Below are 18232 nucleotides of genomic sequence, written 5' to 3' on the forward strand. Positions count from 1 at the left end.
TTGTCCCAGGCGCTAAAGCAGCTGGGTTTCAGTGGTGGTTTTTAGCTGTACAAGGTTGTTTTCCCTGACACAGAGCCCAGCGAGAGCTCTGGAAGTCCAGGGTAGGATGCAAACATACTCAGCAGTGGGACAGAGTAAATACTGGGAGAGGCAGATGGATTACACCCTGATGGCCACCGCTCTGGCCCTCCCTCTTCATCCCTCTCCGCTGTGCGAGTCTGTGCTCTGGAAGCTGCTTGGGAAGATTGATTGGTACAATGGAGTGCTTTGCAAGGTGTAATTTTAAAGGCCGTATTTCTCACTGTGCAACCATCAAAATGCAAAGGGTCAGAAGAAGCCTATATTTTTTTGCAATTCAGCTTTTAAAGTGTGCTGAAATACGCTTCATTTGTCGCAATCGCCAACAGCTTGGTGTTTCATACTGCTCTTAACAGGAGCTGGGGAACAGAGCGAGTCTGTTACACTTTATATGTTGTATAATGTATGTATGATTCTGGGGTGTGATGAGTTTATGCCAAATTTATCTTTGATTTCTGTATAAACAGCACAGAAAAAAAATGATGGGCTGCATTCTCGGTGTAACTTAGATAAAATAGAGCTACAGAGCTACTTCAGAGTACCTTCTGTGAGCTATATATCTGAGGTTGTCCAAGCATATAATGAAGGAGAAGAGGATCTGGAAATAAATGCCCGTTCTCTGTATCCCCCACCCCCGCTTTGGCAAGGATGCTATTTATTCTTAGCCTATGTTGCTTCTGCTGTTGCTACTGTGAGCAGAACACGATCGCTTGGTGTTTCTGTAATAATAATGCTAAATAGCCCAGGTTTTCCGCAGAAGAGGGCTGCAGCTCTGTTTCAGTAGGGTCTCCCCCATGTAAAGGGGTAGAGGATGTGTTCATCTGCTCCACTCTACTGGGCAGAGGCTCTGGATCGCCTCAAAGGCAGCAGGAAATGACCATCTGTGCTTTAGAATAAGTGAGTTAAAGACACTCTTGCTCTGTATCATAGAGCTAATTAGGTAATTGTTCGTAGCTATTTGTTCAAGTTCTATTAGATTTAGATTTTTTTAATCAACAGGAAATTGGGAAAATCTCTGTGTGTGTTTATTCTTGTTTTTCATAGAAGAATTGTCGAACAGGAAATTTACTTTTTCTTCTCAATAGTGGCAGGAAGAAAACAATAGAAGATTAAACCCCTGTCTGCCTCACTTTTGCCACACAGGTATGCAAAATAAAGCTTCGTGTATATTCTGGTAGGGATGTGAGCTCCCGGAATGATGGCATGTAGGCCCTGCTCCTCGGTAGCTGACAGTTTCTTGGAGCACTTGCACTGGTGTTGTAAGATTACATAGTGAGATATACAGAGAGAGCGCCTCCTAATGTTTTATTGTTCTCTTAGGTAACAAGATTTTTCTTCCCCGGTGTGAAAAACATCTCTGTATCGATACTGTTCAGAGTCCACACATGGTGTGAATTATTTTTTTCATATTTACTGCCTAAACTTATGCATTGTAAATATTCTTCCTCCTCGTTATCTCACCTCTGATTTGCTTTCCTCCCGCTGCTCATCCGTTCGGCTGCTCAGGCAGATGTGGTGGCAGCGAACAGGGCTTTGTTAGGAACGTGGCATAGAGGTCTTGCTCCAGACCTGTGGCTGCGGGGCTGAACCATCTTTAAAGCTTGGGTGACCTCTATAAGAAGTATTGGCCTCGCTTATGTCAGCAGCAAGATAGAGTTAAATGAAAGTATTTAAATGACAGCTGTTAATCATGATTTAAATCGCAGGGAACAAGCCTTGGTTTACATTGCTGTTTTTTCCTTGCTATGCAGTTCTCCTTTTATTTGTTTCCATACAGCCAGATTTGTTCTCAATTATTGATCAAATATGTTGTCTTTGCAATCAAATATTCAGTCCTACATGAAATCTGCTGTTCCTCGTTTCTGACTGATGGAAGACGCTTCGCGGGTGTGAGTTTGCTTGGGTTGGGCAGGGATGGGCTCCTCAGGTTGTGAAGGCAAAATGGATGTTGCTACTGTGCCTGTGGGTCAGAGTAGCACAGACAAAGCTGTTGGTCAGCCCTGTTGCGATGTACGTGTGTGAAAGTTGAGCTGACCAGAGAAGTTAGAAACGTTTCGTTATTTACTCGAGATACACTTGAACAAGCAGCACCCTTTAACTGAACAATGTTTAACTCATCCACTAATGTTATACATCTGGTATCTGTGCTCAGCTGTGCTGTTGTTTAGAATCAACTGCACTTCAGTATGAATTGTGATGTTTTGAAATCCAAGTCAACAGATTTTAAGAGAAAACATTTCATTTAAGCGCAAAATGGTGCTGCAATACAAATTTTAGTTTGCTGATGATTTTTCCACCCTGGTGAGTGAGCAGGGGTTAGTGGGAACTGCACTGTGAGTTAGTGGGAACTGCACTTAGCTTTTTGGCTCTAAGAGCACATCAAAACCTGTCTCCTCAGAGCATGTGGTGACATTCATGTTAGAAAAACAATGAATGGGTAAAACCAGTCAGGGAAGCGGTTGGGTCAGCTCCACAGCTGGGTGCTGGAGGTGCTCCCGGTGCTCAGGCAGGCGTCAGCTTCGGATGCATCTGGTGGTGATGTGGTCTGTCCCTTCCTTGACAGCGCGCCTCACACCAGCGTGTGGTGCTCCCTCCCTGGACCTATGGCTCATGTCCCGTTGCTGGGAGCTGTGAGGATACAGCCCAATCCAGGGCGAGCCAAGCTCCTCCTGTGTCCTTATCCCTGAAGAAACAATGATGGATTAATGATAAATCGTGCTGAGGCGATCCGGCCTGTTAACTAGGATCCCAGTGGATTTAGCAAAGCTTTCTTTTTTCCTCACAGGCTGAACTGGCCTTTGGCACCCAGAGCAGCCTGCAGTCATCAGCAACTGCTTGATTTGCCGGTGCTTCCGCCTAGAGCCATATGTGCGGCTTTTGGGAAAAGCACATGACTGCCAGTAGTGACAAAAAACCCACATCTTCAGAGCCTGGCTTGAGTCTGGGCTGCAGGAAAAAGCCCAGAGAGCGTATGCCAGGTGAGCTCTGAGGGTACAAAGGAGCAGGCAGATATGCCTTTGTATGGTGTAGGGCTGTCACCTTGGTCAGAACGATCTCCAGTCATGGGTCTGGGTTTGGGCTGTACCTGTGGAGGCTTTCTGGAGTCGGGCAGCATTGCCAACAGAGCACGTACGAGTCTGTTCACTGGCTGATCTGAGCTAGAGGATATATTCACCCGGGCAGGAGCTGGATTAGAAGAGTTTTGGTCTGTCTTGCCCTTGCAGAAGCTGTATAAATGAAGAGTGACAGGCAGAACTGAAAGCCTAAAATTCCCCTCTCCGCAGTGGGGCTGTGCCATCCCTTGGGGAGCAGGTGTCCTCTTCCTCTAGGACTCTGGAAAAGGCTTAGCTTGCTGCCTGGGCTGTAATAGGGAGAAGTGTTAGTATTCATAACTTTAAAGTATAATGTAGTGAAATAATCCTTTAATTCCATATGGTGTGGAAACTCGGGCGCCTTGAAACTATACCATAGCTTGGATTTACTGCTGCCAAATGGGAAGGGGTTTTAAATTAAAATATATTTAAAAAGAGGGGGGGGAAAAAAAGAGCTCAGCAGAGCTGCATTAGGGTTTTCTTGACATGATGCGTAATCTCTGTGAAAAAGGCTTTTGCTAAATTCTCAGTAGGTTTATTTATTTTGCTTTTTGTTACTTGCTAACCAGGCACCGCTACTACGGAATTATCTAAAGTGGCTTAGGGATCCAGCAAAGCAAACTGTGGTCCCAAGAGGACGCTGCTCCCTGTAGTCTGGGGCTCAGCTGCCCTTTCATCCTTCCTTACACCTCTTAACGTGATCTACTATCTCTGTCCTTCATTCTTTCCCTTTCTGAGACAAAAGGCCACAGAGCGCTGTGTTGTTAGGGGTTATCCTTAGGGGTGTTTTATGGCTTATGCCCCCCCATCCTTTAATGTCACAGAGCTGACTGATGCAGTCACTGTAACGCTGTTCCTGCGGATGGATCCCTCTCCTAAGCCCGTGTATTCAGCTCTGCTTTACCCTTTAACTTTGCATGGCAGAAGGAAGCATAGCAGAGAACTCCTTTCCCTGGACACAGCTGAATATTCGGTTTACACTTGCGCTGTCACAAAATAGGGCTGAATATTTCCCCAGTGCGAAAACAGCTGCATTAGATTTCAAGTCACCCTAAAAGGTCTTCAAGCCCTGAAAGACGAGCTGCTCTTAGTGCTTACTATTGCAGTGGTTTCATGGTGATGTTTTGCGCATTTTTTTTCTTTTTGTTTATTCATGATCTTAGTAGTTTCTGACCAGTTTCATTGTGACCTTTAGGTCTGAGCTGGTCCCTTTGGTTTTTCTTCATCTCAAATGGTCACTATTGCTGTTGCGTATCTTATGTCTCTCTTCCCAATGCTGTCTCTGTAACCTTCTCATTCCATCTCCCTCACGGCAGTTCCAGCTCTGCATTATTTGGTAGTGCATGGTGATGTGTCTGAAGTTTTTTGACTTGGTTTAGGGGTAGCTGAGTGCTTCGCACCGAACCCTGGTGTGGTGAGGGTGCTTTGCTAATGACCAAACTCCCACCCAGCTGCTCCCTCACTCACCCCTTCCTCGACAGGGCAGGAGGAGGAAATCATAGAATGATTTGGGTTGGAAGACACCTTAAAGCTCAGTCAGTTCCAACACCTCCCACTCGATCACATTGCTCAAAGCCCCATCCAACCTGGCCTTGAACACCTCCAGGGATGAGGCAGCCACAGCTTCTCTGGGAAACCTGTGCCAGTGCCTCACCACCCTCATCATGAAGAATTTCTTCCTAATATCTCATCTAAATCTTCCCTCTTTCAGCTTAAAATCATTCTACCTTGTCCTATCCCTGCACTCTTTAGGAGCACTATGTTATTGCAGCATCATTTTAAGTGGTGGAATCTGTGCAAGTAGATTGAAACAAACCATTGCCGATCCATGTTATGTTCTCATGTGCGTGTGTAGCTTCAGGTTCTTAAAAGAAGACAATGGGCACATTTCCACACTTTATTTTTTTCATTTAGCACAGATTGATGGGGTTTGGAATAAAATGTAAACCCTCAACAGTTTGGCGCAAGGAGAAACTCAGCTTGGAAAAAACGAAAGGGAAATATGGAAAGCTTATAAATCTTCACTTGGACTTAGTTCTGAGCTTGCTGTCTAGTCTGTGCAGTTCACGTTATTCCTACTGAGTTTTGGGTTCTGATATCTTGGTCATATTCTCTTATTGTTTGTAAATTGTGTCTAGAAAAAAAACACCTGCAGGGCTTCTCTTCTCTTCTCTTCTCTTCTCTTCTCTTCTCTTCTCTTCTCTTCTCTTCTCTTCTCTTCTCTTCTCTTCTCTTCTCTTCTCTTCTCTTCTCTTCTCTTCTCTTCTCTTCTCTTCTCTTCTCTTCTCTTCTCTTCTCTTCTCTTCTCTTCTCTCCTCTCCTCTCCTCTCCTCTCCTCTCCTCTCCTCTCCTCTCCTCTCCTCTCCTCTCCTCTCCTCTCCTCTCCTCTCCTCTCCTCCAGCTGGAATTTGCGACATTAAAGTAGTATAAAACCAAGCCATTATGATTAGTTAGCAAATAACTACTGTGTGAAAATTGTCCAGTAAAAGAAACTGAGATTCTAAGAATAATATTTCAGACTGGAAAAAATTCTTCAGGCCCCAGTTACAAGAAGAGTTTTTCCATCGTTGAGTGGATGTTGGCAATAGGCTGAGTCAGAGAAACTTGATCCGTTTTCCTGTGGGTGGTTAAATTTAAACCCAGGACCATAAAATCACAATACACAGTAGTCCTAGATAAGATCTGCGAGTTATATATGAAGTGGACTGCTTGACTCCATTATCCTTCCCTCCTCCCTCAAAAACTGCGATGCAGATGTATTAGATCTGACTGATAAACCTTTCCATTTGAAATAAAAATCCTTTTACTTGAGATTTTCTGGCTGACCTGTGGAATATTCAGTTTGTTTATTAAATTTTAAGTGCTTGACAAATAGCTCTAGTTCTTCCTCTACGTTTTCTTTGAGCTGAGGACACCTGTGCCGGTTTTTGCAGCTGTGCTGACTCATTGCTACCCCATTGTGTGGCTGAGCCTGTAGTTTTATGCACTTTCCACCTTTCTTTCTTTTGCCTGATAGGAAGTACCCAAAAACTGCTTTTTAATGATGAGGGGGATATAGGATAAAGGTAAAGCAGCACACACAAAACAATCTTGCAGGTGCAATTTGCTTTCGTAGTGATAAGGAGAAACTGAAGGAACTGGGGTTTATTTAGCCTGGAGAAGAAGAAGCTGAGGGGAGACCTTATTGCTCCCTTAAACTACCTGAAAGGAGGTTGTGGTGAGGTGGGTCATGGTCTCTTCTCCAACTAACAAGTGATAGGATGAGATTAAATGGCCTCAAGTTGCACCAGGGGAGGTTTAGATTGAATATTAGGAAAAAAATCTTTACCGAAAGAGTGGTGAAGCATTGGAACAGGCTGCAGTGGTGGAGTCTCCATCCCTGGAGTGCTGTGTCACTTTGGGCCATGGTTTAGTTGGCCCAGTGGTGGTGTGTTGATGGTTGGACTGGAGGATCTTAGAGGTCTTTTCCAGCCTCAGTGATTCAGTGATTCTATGATGATAACCATTAGGGTGAGGATGCTTTGTACACTCCTTCGGTGAACCGAGGAGAGAAGAGCGGTGTATGTGGGTGGGATGGGAAGGTACACCTGGGCAATAGAGCACAAGCACATGGCTGTGTGTGTGTCCAGATACAAGAGAACGCCTGTGATTTTTTTATGTGTGCTGTGCAACATGTTTCTGGGAGAACTGGGAAAAATGAGGAGAGAGAGAGAGAGAAAAAAAGGGGGAAAAAGTTGATGAAGAGAGTTCGTGGAGAAGGAATTGTTGGTCTCCAAGAGCGAAATAGAGCTGAGTGTGATGATCTATTCTGTACTGTCTGAATAGAAATTACTATGAATGTATTAATAATTAGAATAAGTTATAAGGAGTTATTTGGTATTTATCATATGAATACTGGTTAAATGCAGTAGGAGTCTTATAAAATACTATTAAGTTCCTTGCCACGTATGTTCTCTTCATTTACCTCTGCTGCCAATGTTTACATCTGTGGTTTTGAATATAATTTCTGAAAGCTATCTTTTGCCACTGTTAACCTGGAGATTAACCATTCTTCACAGAAAGTCAGTTCAAATGAAGCATCAACAGGGCTAAACCAAAATTTTAGTGCCTTCAAGCAAAATCCTTGGAAACATGTTAAAAAAAAAAAAAACATTTTCAGCCTTTACGTCTTTTGCAATAGACGTAGTTCTTCCTCCTGCTGTATGTGTGTGTATGTGCTTGTGGACATGTGTGTAGTGTATGTATGTGGTAAGTAACATATATATATACACATACACATATAGAGAGAGAGTAAATGCTCCTTCTGGTACTCTGCTGTTCTAACATGTAGACCTGCACAATCCACAGTGTAAGAGAAAGCAGATGTGTTCTCAATTGTATTGAAAATAGAGTTTGTAGGGGGTTTGTATTTTTTATTTATTCCAATGGAAGTCAAGTTCGTTAAAACTGGTTTGAAAAGCAAAAACCAATCTGATACCTATTAAGTAGATCACGTTTTATGAAGGTTGGGGTTAGTCAAGAATTGTTTATAGTACCAGGCGCTGTTGTTAGGGGCTTGTTCAGCAAACGTCCCCCCTGAGTGATGGCTGTCCCTTCCCCTGCGGAGATTTCCATTCGTCTTAGATCCTCAGTACTCTTATGCTGTAATGAGGGAGGGAATGATTCTGCACATGCTTCGATGTGATGGGAACATGAATAACTTCATCTATGGCATAATAACTTGAGAAGTCTAAAAGTTCTCAAAATGAAGGTCTTAAACTGTGTGATTTCCTTGGGACAGGAATGTTGCCTCCTTCTCCCTGCAGGGTCTCAGCCTGTGGATGAGCTGTTGTGCGTGTGAGGTTGCTTTGCTCTGTGCATGTGTGGATTCGCAGAGATGCTGCTGTGGCACCAAGGCTGCACCATGCCGGTGGCAGCGTTGCAAGCACCACGTTAACACTGTCTTCTGTAGATGTGGGATGGGGTAAAAAAGAGCAGTGGACTAAGGAACTTAAATGAACTGTGCTAAACTCCTACTCTCTGTTTTTTCTCTTTCCTGCAGCTCAAGACAGGTCAAAACAGTTGCCGAGACAGTGACAGTGAAAGCGCCAGTGGGGAATCCAAAGGTTTCCATCGAAGTAGCTCTCGGGAAAGACTCAGTGACGTAAGTAGAACTCCTGCAGCCAAATACTGCTCTGATTAACCCCTGGTGTAGTCTTCTGAGGGGCCTAAGTCATGACAGGATTGAGTTTCTGGGATGTCTTGTTGCTAAAATCCCCTTTCCTTTGTAGGGTCAGGAGAAGAAGAGGTAACTTAGATCTCCTGCCCCAGTTCAGTACACTTCTTATAGTTTGGTACAATGTCTGTCTCTGTGAAAACACTCATTCATTTTGAAGTAGTTGAAGGCCGTTTAATGAAGTTAAAATGCTCTGCATGGTTGAGAAGTGAGATGGCCTCATTTTACCCCAAGTGGGAAAGGAAAAGAATGTATTACTTGGGGCTAAATACTATATTTATGAAAAGTATTTAATGTCTGGAGAGACTCAGGTAATTTATATGTATAATGAATAGATACAACACGGCCAACGATAGCATAAGCTCTGCCATTATTGCTCTGCCTAAACTGCTGTGGAAGGTCCTAAGATGGCAGCGCTAGTGGAGAATGTTTTTCTCCATCGAAGCATGTTGGCCACTTGCTGAATAACACACACGAGCTGACTGACACACATGATTTCCTCCAACATGTGAATGACTACAGAAACCTTTCTGTTGCTCAAAGAGGTTATTATTTACTATGCGTACCATCACAATCCTTGAGTGCTTTATTCATGGTTCCGAGTCCTCTACAACACGGAATATCAAGACAGCCCTGTCCTAAAAATGTATGTAATTTGGGGATTTTGTAGGTCGTCTCCTTTGCTGGTAAAAGCACGGATAGCTATGTCAGTCGCACCAATTTGTATCAGCCAGCAATCTGGCCCTACTTGGAACTAACCCACATTTTGGATTTTATCGATAGCTTGTCCATGGAGATTTGGCTGACAGATACCAGATGGTGTCCGCAATAGGCCAATCCAATAAAACTGAATTGAGCAGACATTAAAAGAAATACCTTTGTACAGGGTACATTTCGTTGTGCAACTTTCACCCTGAAGGCACGCAACTAGCAATTTCTGCTGAATTGTACATACCATTGGAACAGCCGCCTGGTTTCTTTTTTGGGGGTGAAGGTGTGCAATCTGTAGCTCTTTCCTCATCCCATTGTCATGTTATTCTAGAGGCTCATTTCTCCCCCCGAGCCAGCCTGTATGGGTACACGCTGTTAGACACTTCAGAGCCTGCCCTTCACTGCCAGCAGGTGAGGTCAGTCTCAGGGCTGTAAGATATCTGTAGAAGAGGAGAGTGAAACCAGAGGAGATAGTAAGTGAATGCTCTGTGCCCGCAGCTGACCGTCAGCCTGTCACTGTTGCCATCCTCTCTTGCTCTGAGCTCTACGACAGCTGAGAATTCACTGCAGCGAACTTCACAATTACACAGCACCTTCCAGCAAAAAAAATTCACAGCTCGTTACAAACATGGTTTTAATTTAGCCTTGTCAGTCCCTTGCAATGAACCGAGTGGAGAACTCTGAGGTTTATTTGAGCTTCCCAGCAGCTCAAGTGTTGCAGTGCCAGACCTGGCAGTGGGAGCAGGGTCCTGTTTCCCCTTCCACTGATCAAATACAGCTTTTCTCTGATGTTTTTACAATACTTTCCCTTTGTCTTGGCACTATGGCAAATTAAAAGGAAGTGGAGAGCAAATATAACTTCCCCAGTATACCCAAGAGAGGACATAGGGATTCACAGGTTGCTCAAAAGGAGCATTATGTAAATATATGTGAAAATGTATATTTTAAAATGTTATACATAATTTATGTTTTGCTTAATAAGTAAGTTCCTTGAAGCTTTGATAATTCATTGCAATACAAGCATGTGTCTCTGCGGTCTGGTGCTGCCAGTTCAACCGAGATTTGAAAAACATGCGTGAGATAACTCTCTCCTTGCCTGAGTGTGGGGTGGCCTTTCCCAGGCTCCTTCAGTCAGTAAATACTGCTCTGCATTTCTCTCTTTCCCAAGGGCAAACCCCCACTGTTTTCAAATGACGAGGCTCTCACTACAAGAAGCACATTGAGATGCTAGAGCTTGTCCAGAGAAGGACAACAAAGCTGATGAAGGGTTTAGAGCACAAGCCTTGTGAGGAGCGGCTGAGGGAGCTGGGGTGTTTAGTCTGGAGAAAGGAGACTGAGGGGAGACCTCGTTGCTGTCTACAGCTGCCTGAAAGGAGGTTGTAGCGAGGTGGGCGTTGGTCTCTTCTCCCTGGTAGCCAGTGATAGAAAAAGGGGAAAGGGCCTCAAGATGTGCCAGGGGAGATTTAGGTTGGATATTACAAGGAATTTCTTTATGGAGGGGGTTGTCAAGCACTGGCAGAGGCTGCTCAAAGGGGCGGTTGAGTCACCATCCCGGGAGGTGTTTAAATGACAAGTAGATGTCTTACTCAGGGACATGGTCTAGTGGTGGAGTTAGCAGAGCTGGATCGATGGTTATACTCGATCATCTTAAAGATCTTTTCCAACCAAAATCATTCTGTGATTCTGTGTAAGTGCTAGTGATAGTTCCCCTGCGGCTATGGGTGAGCCCACCTTGAACTGGTCTCTTATGCACAGCGATGCACCAAGAGCTTAATAAGGTTATTTTAAATAATATCTCTTAATGGTGTGAGTTGTATAACGATACCTGCAAATTACTGTCCAGGAAAAGCTACAGACAAGCCAGTAAGTTTTCTCTGAACATAATCTTCTGATTTGAACACTATTTTCTCAGAAAAAAAATAGGCAAAAAGTTTTGTACTCAACAGAAGATAGAACAAAACTATAAAATATTGCAGGCAGATTAACCCTGAGGTCAGCAAGCGAATTTTGGACACGAAATATAATGAATCTCCACTGACGTAGCCCGACGGCGTTGTAAGATTAAGCGTGGCTACTGCATGGAAATATGTATAATGAATGAAGTGCATATACTCTAGGTGGATGATCAATTTTCAAATCCCTAGTTGTAAGTAAGCTGTTGAAACAGAAATGTTAGCTTCATGAGCTTTAATGCAGAGCCTAAGTGATAGCTTAGTGACAGATGCAGAATGAGGGAGACCGTATAATGAATATCCAGTTGCAGACTGACATGTCAGTGGCTTCATTCCCTCTCCTGTCAGATATCTTTCAACTCTGCAGATTGTAAATGTACCTACAGTCCTTGCATAATGCAGATTGATGCAAAACGTGTTTACAAGGAATATCTCCTTTCTGGACTAATGAGATCCAAGCAGGTAGTTTGCAGCATTTGCAACAGAGGTGGTCAAAAATGAAAAGGAGATAATTCAATGAAAAGACCATGTTAAACAGGAGACTTTTCTCATAATGAGGCTTGAAATAGCACCAGACAGTAGGAAGAGGAATATCCTATGTTCTTGTCAGATGCAATGCAGTGAGACTGATTTCCATCAACTCCTTTCTTTGTCCTCCTCTCGCACACGTGTACACACATGCACACACCCCTCTGTGAGAGAGCATAATTAGCAGAGAACTTGACCTCTGCCAGATTAGGGACAATGACTGCTTGAATGCGCCGTTGCAAGCATTTGACAGTGCCCTGATACATCTCCCCGCCTGAATTTCATAAACCGATTTCTCTCTGCCTTTTTCCCCTTTATAGTATTTTTTTGGAATGACAACTTGTTTTTTTTCCTTTATGGGCAGAGGTAGCTTCAGGGGCCTAAAAGAGAAATTGGAGAGCTGCTCCTCTTTTATATATAGGGTGCTGTAGTCAATTTAATCTCATCAAAATCTTGCCAGTAGTAGAATTCATTTTGCTAGGATTTTGCTTGGAGACAAGATGGCAGCGCTTTCTGTTTTCCTCAGCTTGGAGCTCAGTCAGCTTGTGTTCCTTACCTTTCTGTATGTATTTATTTTTAATTGAGTCTTCCCACTTTGGAATACACGGGGTGCCTTTTAGCCTTATTTTACAAAGCAGACAGGAGATTCCTTGAGGGAAGCGTGAGAATTACAGCTAACCTGGATGGTGAATGCACAGAGGGTTCAGTCACCTCTTTGCTAATTAAAAACGAACCAGAAAAAACTCATTTCTTTGGTGCACACTCCTAAATTTCTGGTCTGCCACAGAACTGGAGTTCACTCTCATCATTGCTAGTCCTGTTCAAAATCCAATGGCTGTGAAGCGAGCCTTGCTCATCATCACGGTAAAGCCGATGCGGCGGCAGGACGAGCGGTGGCTGACGAGAGAGGGCTGCTTCAGGCATCCTCAGCCCTTTCTGCTGCTGTTGGGTGCAGGCTTTCAGCAAGGGGGTGCAGAGTAAAAGCCTCTCACCTGTGGTCAATGGCAGCACGGGTCTTGCACTTTGACCACACAACAGAGCATGGATTGTCTGTCCTCTGCATGCTCTTGCTGAACAAGGAATCACAATAGTTGGCACCTTTCTGTCTGGAATATTGTTTCTGGGTTTGAATAGGGAAATGGGTCAGGAATCTTTCTGTTTGTCCCCTACATTAAAGATCTCGTTGTGGGCTCTCATGGACGATGACACACTCTTTCCTGAGCGCTTCCCTTTCCCCCACGCTTTGTAGCTGTTTGCTCCTACCACGTTGTGTGCTTGGCGCTTGAGGACAGGTTACAGGGAGTGTCCATGAAGAGTATGTCCTGGAGTGCCCTGCCCACGGGTTTGTTGTTGTCTCCTCTGGAAAGAAAGGTATAAACAGCCTTAGCAGTGAAATCCTGAGGACAGCTCAAGATTTCACCCCCAAATATGGGGTATTTTCAATTCTCCATCTCCCATTCCTCTCACCTGTGTACTGAGCCCAAAGAAAGACAAACGGAGGAACAGTCGTTGGGTTCTGTGCTCTGAAATCCTTAGTTCTTTTCCTTCTCTAGAATGTCCTCAGTAATCTTGGCTGTGTCTGAAGTGGAATAACAGCAGCAAAGCCCTATGTGTGTTTGTGTGTGTGCTAGAAGCTGCTCAGCTGCTGTGGCTGCGGCGGTGTGTGTGTACGTGGGGGTATGTATGTGTGTGTTTGCATGTCTAAGGTTGGGTGCTTAAATGCTTTGTTGCATTATGTTAATTCCTCGGCAGTGCAATCAAATTCATGTCGTAATTAAAGCTGTCAGTTGGAAGGCAAGCCAATCGCCAAGAAAACACAGCATAACAAATGAAGTGAAATGATTCTGCGTGTAGCTATACAATGCTTCGCCAGGCATGAAATTAAATAAGTAATTTGATGTTGACATCAGAAATTGAAATGATACCCACTGTTCCTTCATTCAGTCAGACCTGCATAAACAATAGCCAGAACGAATATGTACAACGCAGTCTTTCTCCCCACCCAGCTCCCCAAGTAATGCACAATATATATGCAAAATGGGTAGAACTGTGCCTTCCAAGACCTCAAGGATGTAATTTTCTTTGGTACACAATAAACTAATGCTCACATGAGAGTTGCTACATTTTTGCTCCTGGGCCAAAAGTTCTTCTCTTTAAGAAAGGAATAAGAATAATAATAATAAAAAAAAAAGAGAGATCATAAAAAGACAGAAGGAAAATAACAAACCCAAAACCTGTTAATTTTAAGCAAGTGACTTGTGTTTTGCTGGTGGGCATCCGATGCAGGATTCTGCTGGTGGTTGTGTGAATATCAAATCATATATCTAATGTCAAATTCTGCAGAGGGTTTCAGACAGTGAAACCATTGCCTCTGTTATAGGCGCCCTTTATGTAAGAGCTGTAGAACCACCCAGTGCGAGGTCACGACTCAGCATGGGCTGTAAAGGTGCTGCATACACAGCATCAAGTTCATCAGTTGGCACCGAGGCTGAGCACTGGGCAGTAGGATCCTTTTGCGATTGGGAGTTATCAGAAGAGGTGAGAAGCTGTCTTCTTGCATAGCCCTTGCTTCAACCCACGTGTTCTGTCAACGTGCAGTTCACAACACAGCTGACATAGTCGTTCACGCATGTGCAATGCAGTCTTTCTTAATGACTTCAATTAAAGAGAGTTTGCACTTTGTACTATCCATATGCAGCATGCACTTTGCGAAGGGCTGTATTTCCATCAAGCAAACTCAAATTCCCTGAAAATGCGCAGTTATTTCTTTTTGCTGAAAGTCATTTGACTGTCGTGTTTCGACTGCCCTCCCATAGCCATTGCAGCACCGCTTTTGAAGGAACGGAAATATTCAGTGGGAAATACTTTGTTTGCTTATTCTTTTTTTCTCCCTTTTTATTGTTTTGTTTTGATACTTGATCCTTCCAAAACTTGGAATAAAAAGCAGACAAAAATTACACACAGATGCAGAATGCAAACTTTGGCACTTTCAGCTTCTAAAGTAAGGTCTAAAAATTGTAAGTGAAAGAGCGGGACTCGACTGGCATCTGTACCCAGCTCAAAGAAAAGCGTAATCATGATTGCACGTGCGGTACTTTGTGGGTACATCTCTAGCTTAAATCAAAAGAATGGAAATCACATGCAGTACAAAGCAAAATGAGTAAAGCGAAGGGCAGTGTAATGTGCTTTCCCAGGGAAGTAAATGCCTTAGAAGCCAACCTGCCGTGTGAGGACACATGGTCTCTCCCAGTGTCGCAGAGCATCAGCCTGCGGTGGCGTTGGCTCACAAATGTGGTGTGTGGCCCCAGAAGGAGAATTCCTGGCTACAAACAGTAGCTGGCACATGTGTTGACTAAGTTATTAGCAGGTTATTCCAAGCTGCACGGGCGCAGGGACGTAGAGGAAAGCAGAGCAATTGGTCCGAGTCGAGGGCCCTCTTGTTTGCAAGCTCCCAAGCCTGCCCTGCCCGGTCCTCTCCGCTGCAGCGGGATGCTGCTGTAGAGGAGCTTCCATGGATGTTGTCACTGGGACCAGGTGGCTCTTGCTGTACCTGATGGCAGCAGAGGGAGCTTGAGGCCCCAAAGCCGTGAGAGTGAGGCCAGAGGGACTTAAGGATTCCTGTAGTTCTGTTGGTCTCCCCTTGCATGCTGATAACCACATCTGGAGGCTGCAGAGCTCGAGTCCTCCAGTAGCCACAGTGTGTAAGAGGGAGAGTACAGAGGGGTGGGAACCACATACCTTCCAAATTTCCACAGCGGTTTTGTTTGTTCATAGAATCATAGAATGACTCGGTTGGAAGGGTCCCACTGGGTCATAGAGTCCAACCATTCCTAACACTCCCTAAACCATACCCCTCAGCACCTTGTCCACCCGTCCCTTAAACACCTCCAGGGAAGGTGACTTCACCCCCTCCCTGGGCAGCCTCTGCCAGTGCCCAGTGACCCTTTCCGTGTAAAATTTTTTGCTGATGTCAAGTCTGACCCTCCCCTGGCAGAGCTTCAGGCCATTCCCTCTTGTCCTGTCCCTTGTCACTGGGGAGAAGAGCCCAGCTTCCTCTTCTCCACAACCTCCTTTCAGGCAGTTGTAGAGAGCAATAAGGTCTCCCCTCAGCCTCCTCTTCTCCAGGCTAAACAACCCCAGCTCTCTCAGCCGCTCCTCATAAGACTTGTTCTCCAGCCCCTCACCAGCTTCGTTGCTGTTCTCTGGACACACTCCAGAGCCTCAACATCCTTCTTGTGGTGAGGGGCCCAGAACTGAAGAAGTTTGTATAAGAAGTCCCAACAGAGCTTGTTGATTTTATGATATTGGTGCCCTTATGATGACCAAGGTGATTGCCTCTTGCTAAGTCTTTAGCTTCCAGTGGCTTAAACCAGAAGGCCTTTCCTTACATGCACGTAACCTCTCTGAGCCTCTCTTATTAGTAGTGCTTTGGTGAACACAGTGATATTCTGATTATCTGCAATGAATTTTGCTGTTCATTTAAAAGTACTTGGCACAATCTATTTCTGCCGTGCCGAGTTCAGTACCGACACCGTCAGCCCCTTGCAGGGAGGGTATTTTCTTTCATGTCAGCACTGCACTCTGTGGCCAAGAATCAAGAGAATTTGTTGTTAGGCTTCCGTGCAGTGGTGTCTCAGAGCAGGAATGACAGTGATGGGAATTCTGTGTTTCCAAGGATTTGCCAAGGCTGGTTGGGGCTCCTAAGCAGTTCCTGGTAGTCGCTGAGCTGTGTCATTACTGCAGGTGGGGTTGTGCTAGAGAGCCGGGACAAGAATCGAGCTAGAGGAGTTAAAGACTGGTCATCTGGACTACTCACTGCTCACCGGAGAATTATCCTCTGCGTTTTGCTTCCTTGTCCATCGACTAGCTTGGCGTGAGGTGTTTCAGGTGATGGGGCTGCAGCGCTGGGAACTGTTCACCCTTTAATGTAACAGGCAGTGACCTGGATTAGGACTGAGATGTTTAGATCTCCCACCGTGTCTCCAAGAGAACCTGCTGTGTAATCCCCATTGCTTGGATGAAAAACTAATGAAACAAAACCCTTTATCTCCTTAATTCCTGTGTATGTAGAGGTTGTGATCATGTCCCACTTAAACTGAATTTCATGATGCATTTTGTTTTAAGCATTTAAACCTTTTGATTATTTTCCATAGCGGTAATATTTGTATTAGTCCAAGGTTTGAAATCTGTTTTACGCTGTAGATATTTGTGGTTTGTTTTTTATTTTCTTTTTAAGTGCTTGCTTTGTCAAGCAGCGTGGACATCCAAATGGGAAATTGTAGTGCCTTCATTCTCCAGGAAATGGTGCATTGACTGAAACGGCTTCTCTGTGCCCACACGTTCTTTACATTTCAGACTACTAATTATGTTTACAAAATGTCTTATTTTAGAAAAGCACTATGTGTGTACTAACCAGGGCCTTTCGGGAATAAATTGGCAAACAGGTCATACACTGAAAAAGTCATCCAAATCCACCGGGCTTTTTGTTTTGAAGTCAATCAACGTTGGTTTTTTTCCTTTCCTTTCCCCCTCCCGCCTGCCCCTTTGTGGCCACAGAGCTGAGTAGCTGGAGTCCAGGGCATTGAATGTCAGCATGTCAGGGAGGCTGGCTGATGAGTGTCTGTTTAGTCTCAGTGCAGGGCGAAATGCCATCATTAATTCATTACCCACCTGCCTGTCAAATAAATTGGCAATTACGTCCACCGCGGAAGCTTGGAATTCAGTAAATAGCACGTTACCATCTCAGAGTCTTTGAGAGATGTAAAGGGAAAAATTAAGCAACACCGTGTTTGTTTAGTAGCAGATGACAAGGGGCAGCACATTGGTGCTGTGATGTAGTGATGAAAAGCTTGGAAAGGGCTGGTAATGAGCTGTGTGGATTGGAACGTGTTAAAAACCATCACTGACTTTCCACTTCGTCTTTGTGTTTTATTGCAGAGCTCAGCTCCTTCCAGCTTGGGAACAGGCTACTTTGTAAGTGTACCTCGACTTTAACGCATGCGCCTCTGGACAGCATAGCATTGCTTCTGAAACCAAAGTGTCTTATCAGAAATAACCTATCTCAGTCTACCCAATGGGTTAACTTCTCCCTTTCTCCTTCTTCCTCCATGAATGCATTATAAGTAATATTTCAGACATGGTGGTCAATGTTTTCCTGAACTAATCTGGTGTCATATTAATTACTACATAAATTCCAACGACATTTAATTTACACAATTACAGCAAATAAAATGAACCGTGGTCTAACCGGCTCTCTAATCCGAGATGGTAGGATCCTGATTTCCCCTTGTGCTAGTTCTCATGGATCCGTAGGCTCTGGAGAGCCGATTACGGCAGTCTTGTGTCATCTCCTGCGCACCACAGTCCAGAGAACGTGCGACAGTGATTTCTGCCTGTTGGTTAACAGCCCCATGTCTCATAGATGGTCTTGGAAAATGCAGCTGTAATTTTGTGTTTATGCTTGATTTACATTTTACATCATGAGAAGAGGATCAGGCCCCAGCTGTTTTGAGAATGGATTAGTCTTTTTATGTTATTTATTTGCATGCCACTCTATTGACCTAATGGTCTATACTCATAACTTTCTCTCTGTTCATTTCCACATCCGTCAATATGCCTTTTACTTGCACAGATAAGTTTGGGAGTAAAAAATGTTT

General features: G+C 44.3%; 1 protein-coding gene across 7 annotated transcripts in view; it reads left to right on the plus strand.

Annotated features, from left to right (window-relative positions):
- The window catches only part of AUTS2 (activator of transcription and developmental regulator AUTS2), a 780406-nt gene that overhangs the window by 348855 nt on the left and 413319 nt on the right, over positions 1–18232 (plus strand). For all 7 annotated transcript variants that reach the window (XM_054084892.1, XM_054084891.1, XM_054084894.1 and 4 more), the window contains 2 exons: positions 8212–8313; positions 17514–17549. In XM_054084892.1, the coding sequence (XP_053940867.1) occupies positions 8212–8313; positions 17514–17549 (138 nt within the window). The remainder of the gene's footprint in view (positions 1–8211; positions 8314–17513; positions 17550–18232) is intronic.

The sequence above is a fragment of the Cuculus canorus genome, chromosome 20 (genome assembly GCF_017976375.1).
Source record: "Cuculus canorus isolate bCucCan1 chromosome 20, bCucCan1.pri, whole genome shotgun sequence".
Lineage (NCBI taxonomy): Eukaryota > Metazoa > Chordata > Aves > Cuculiformes > Cuculidae > Cuculus > Cuculus canorus.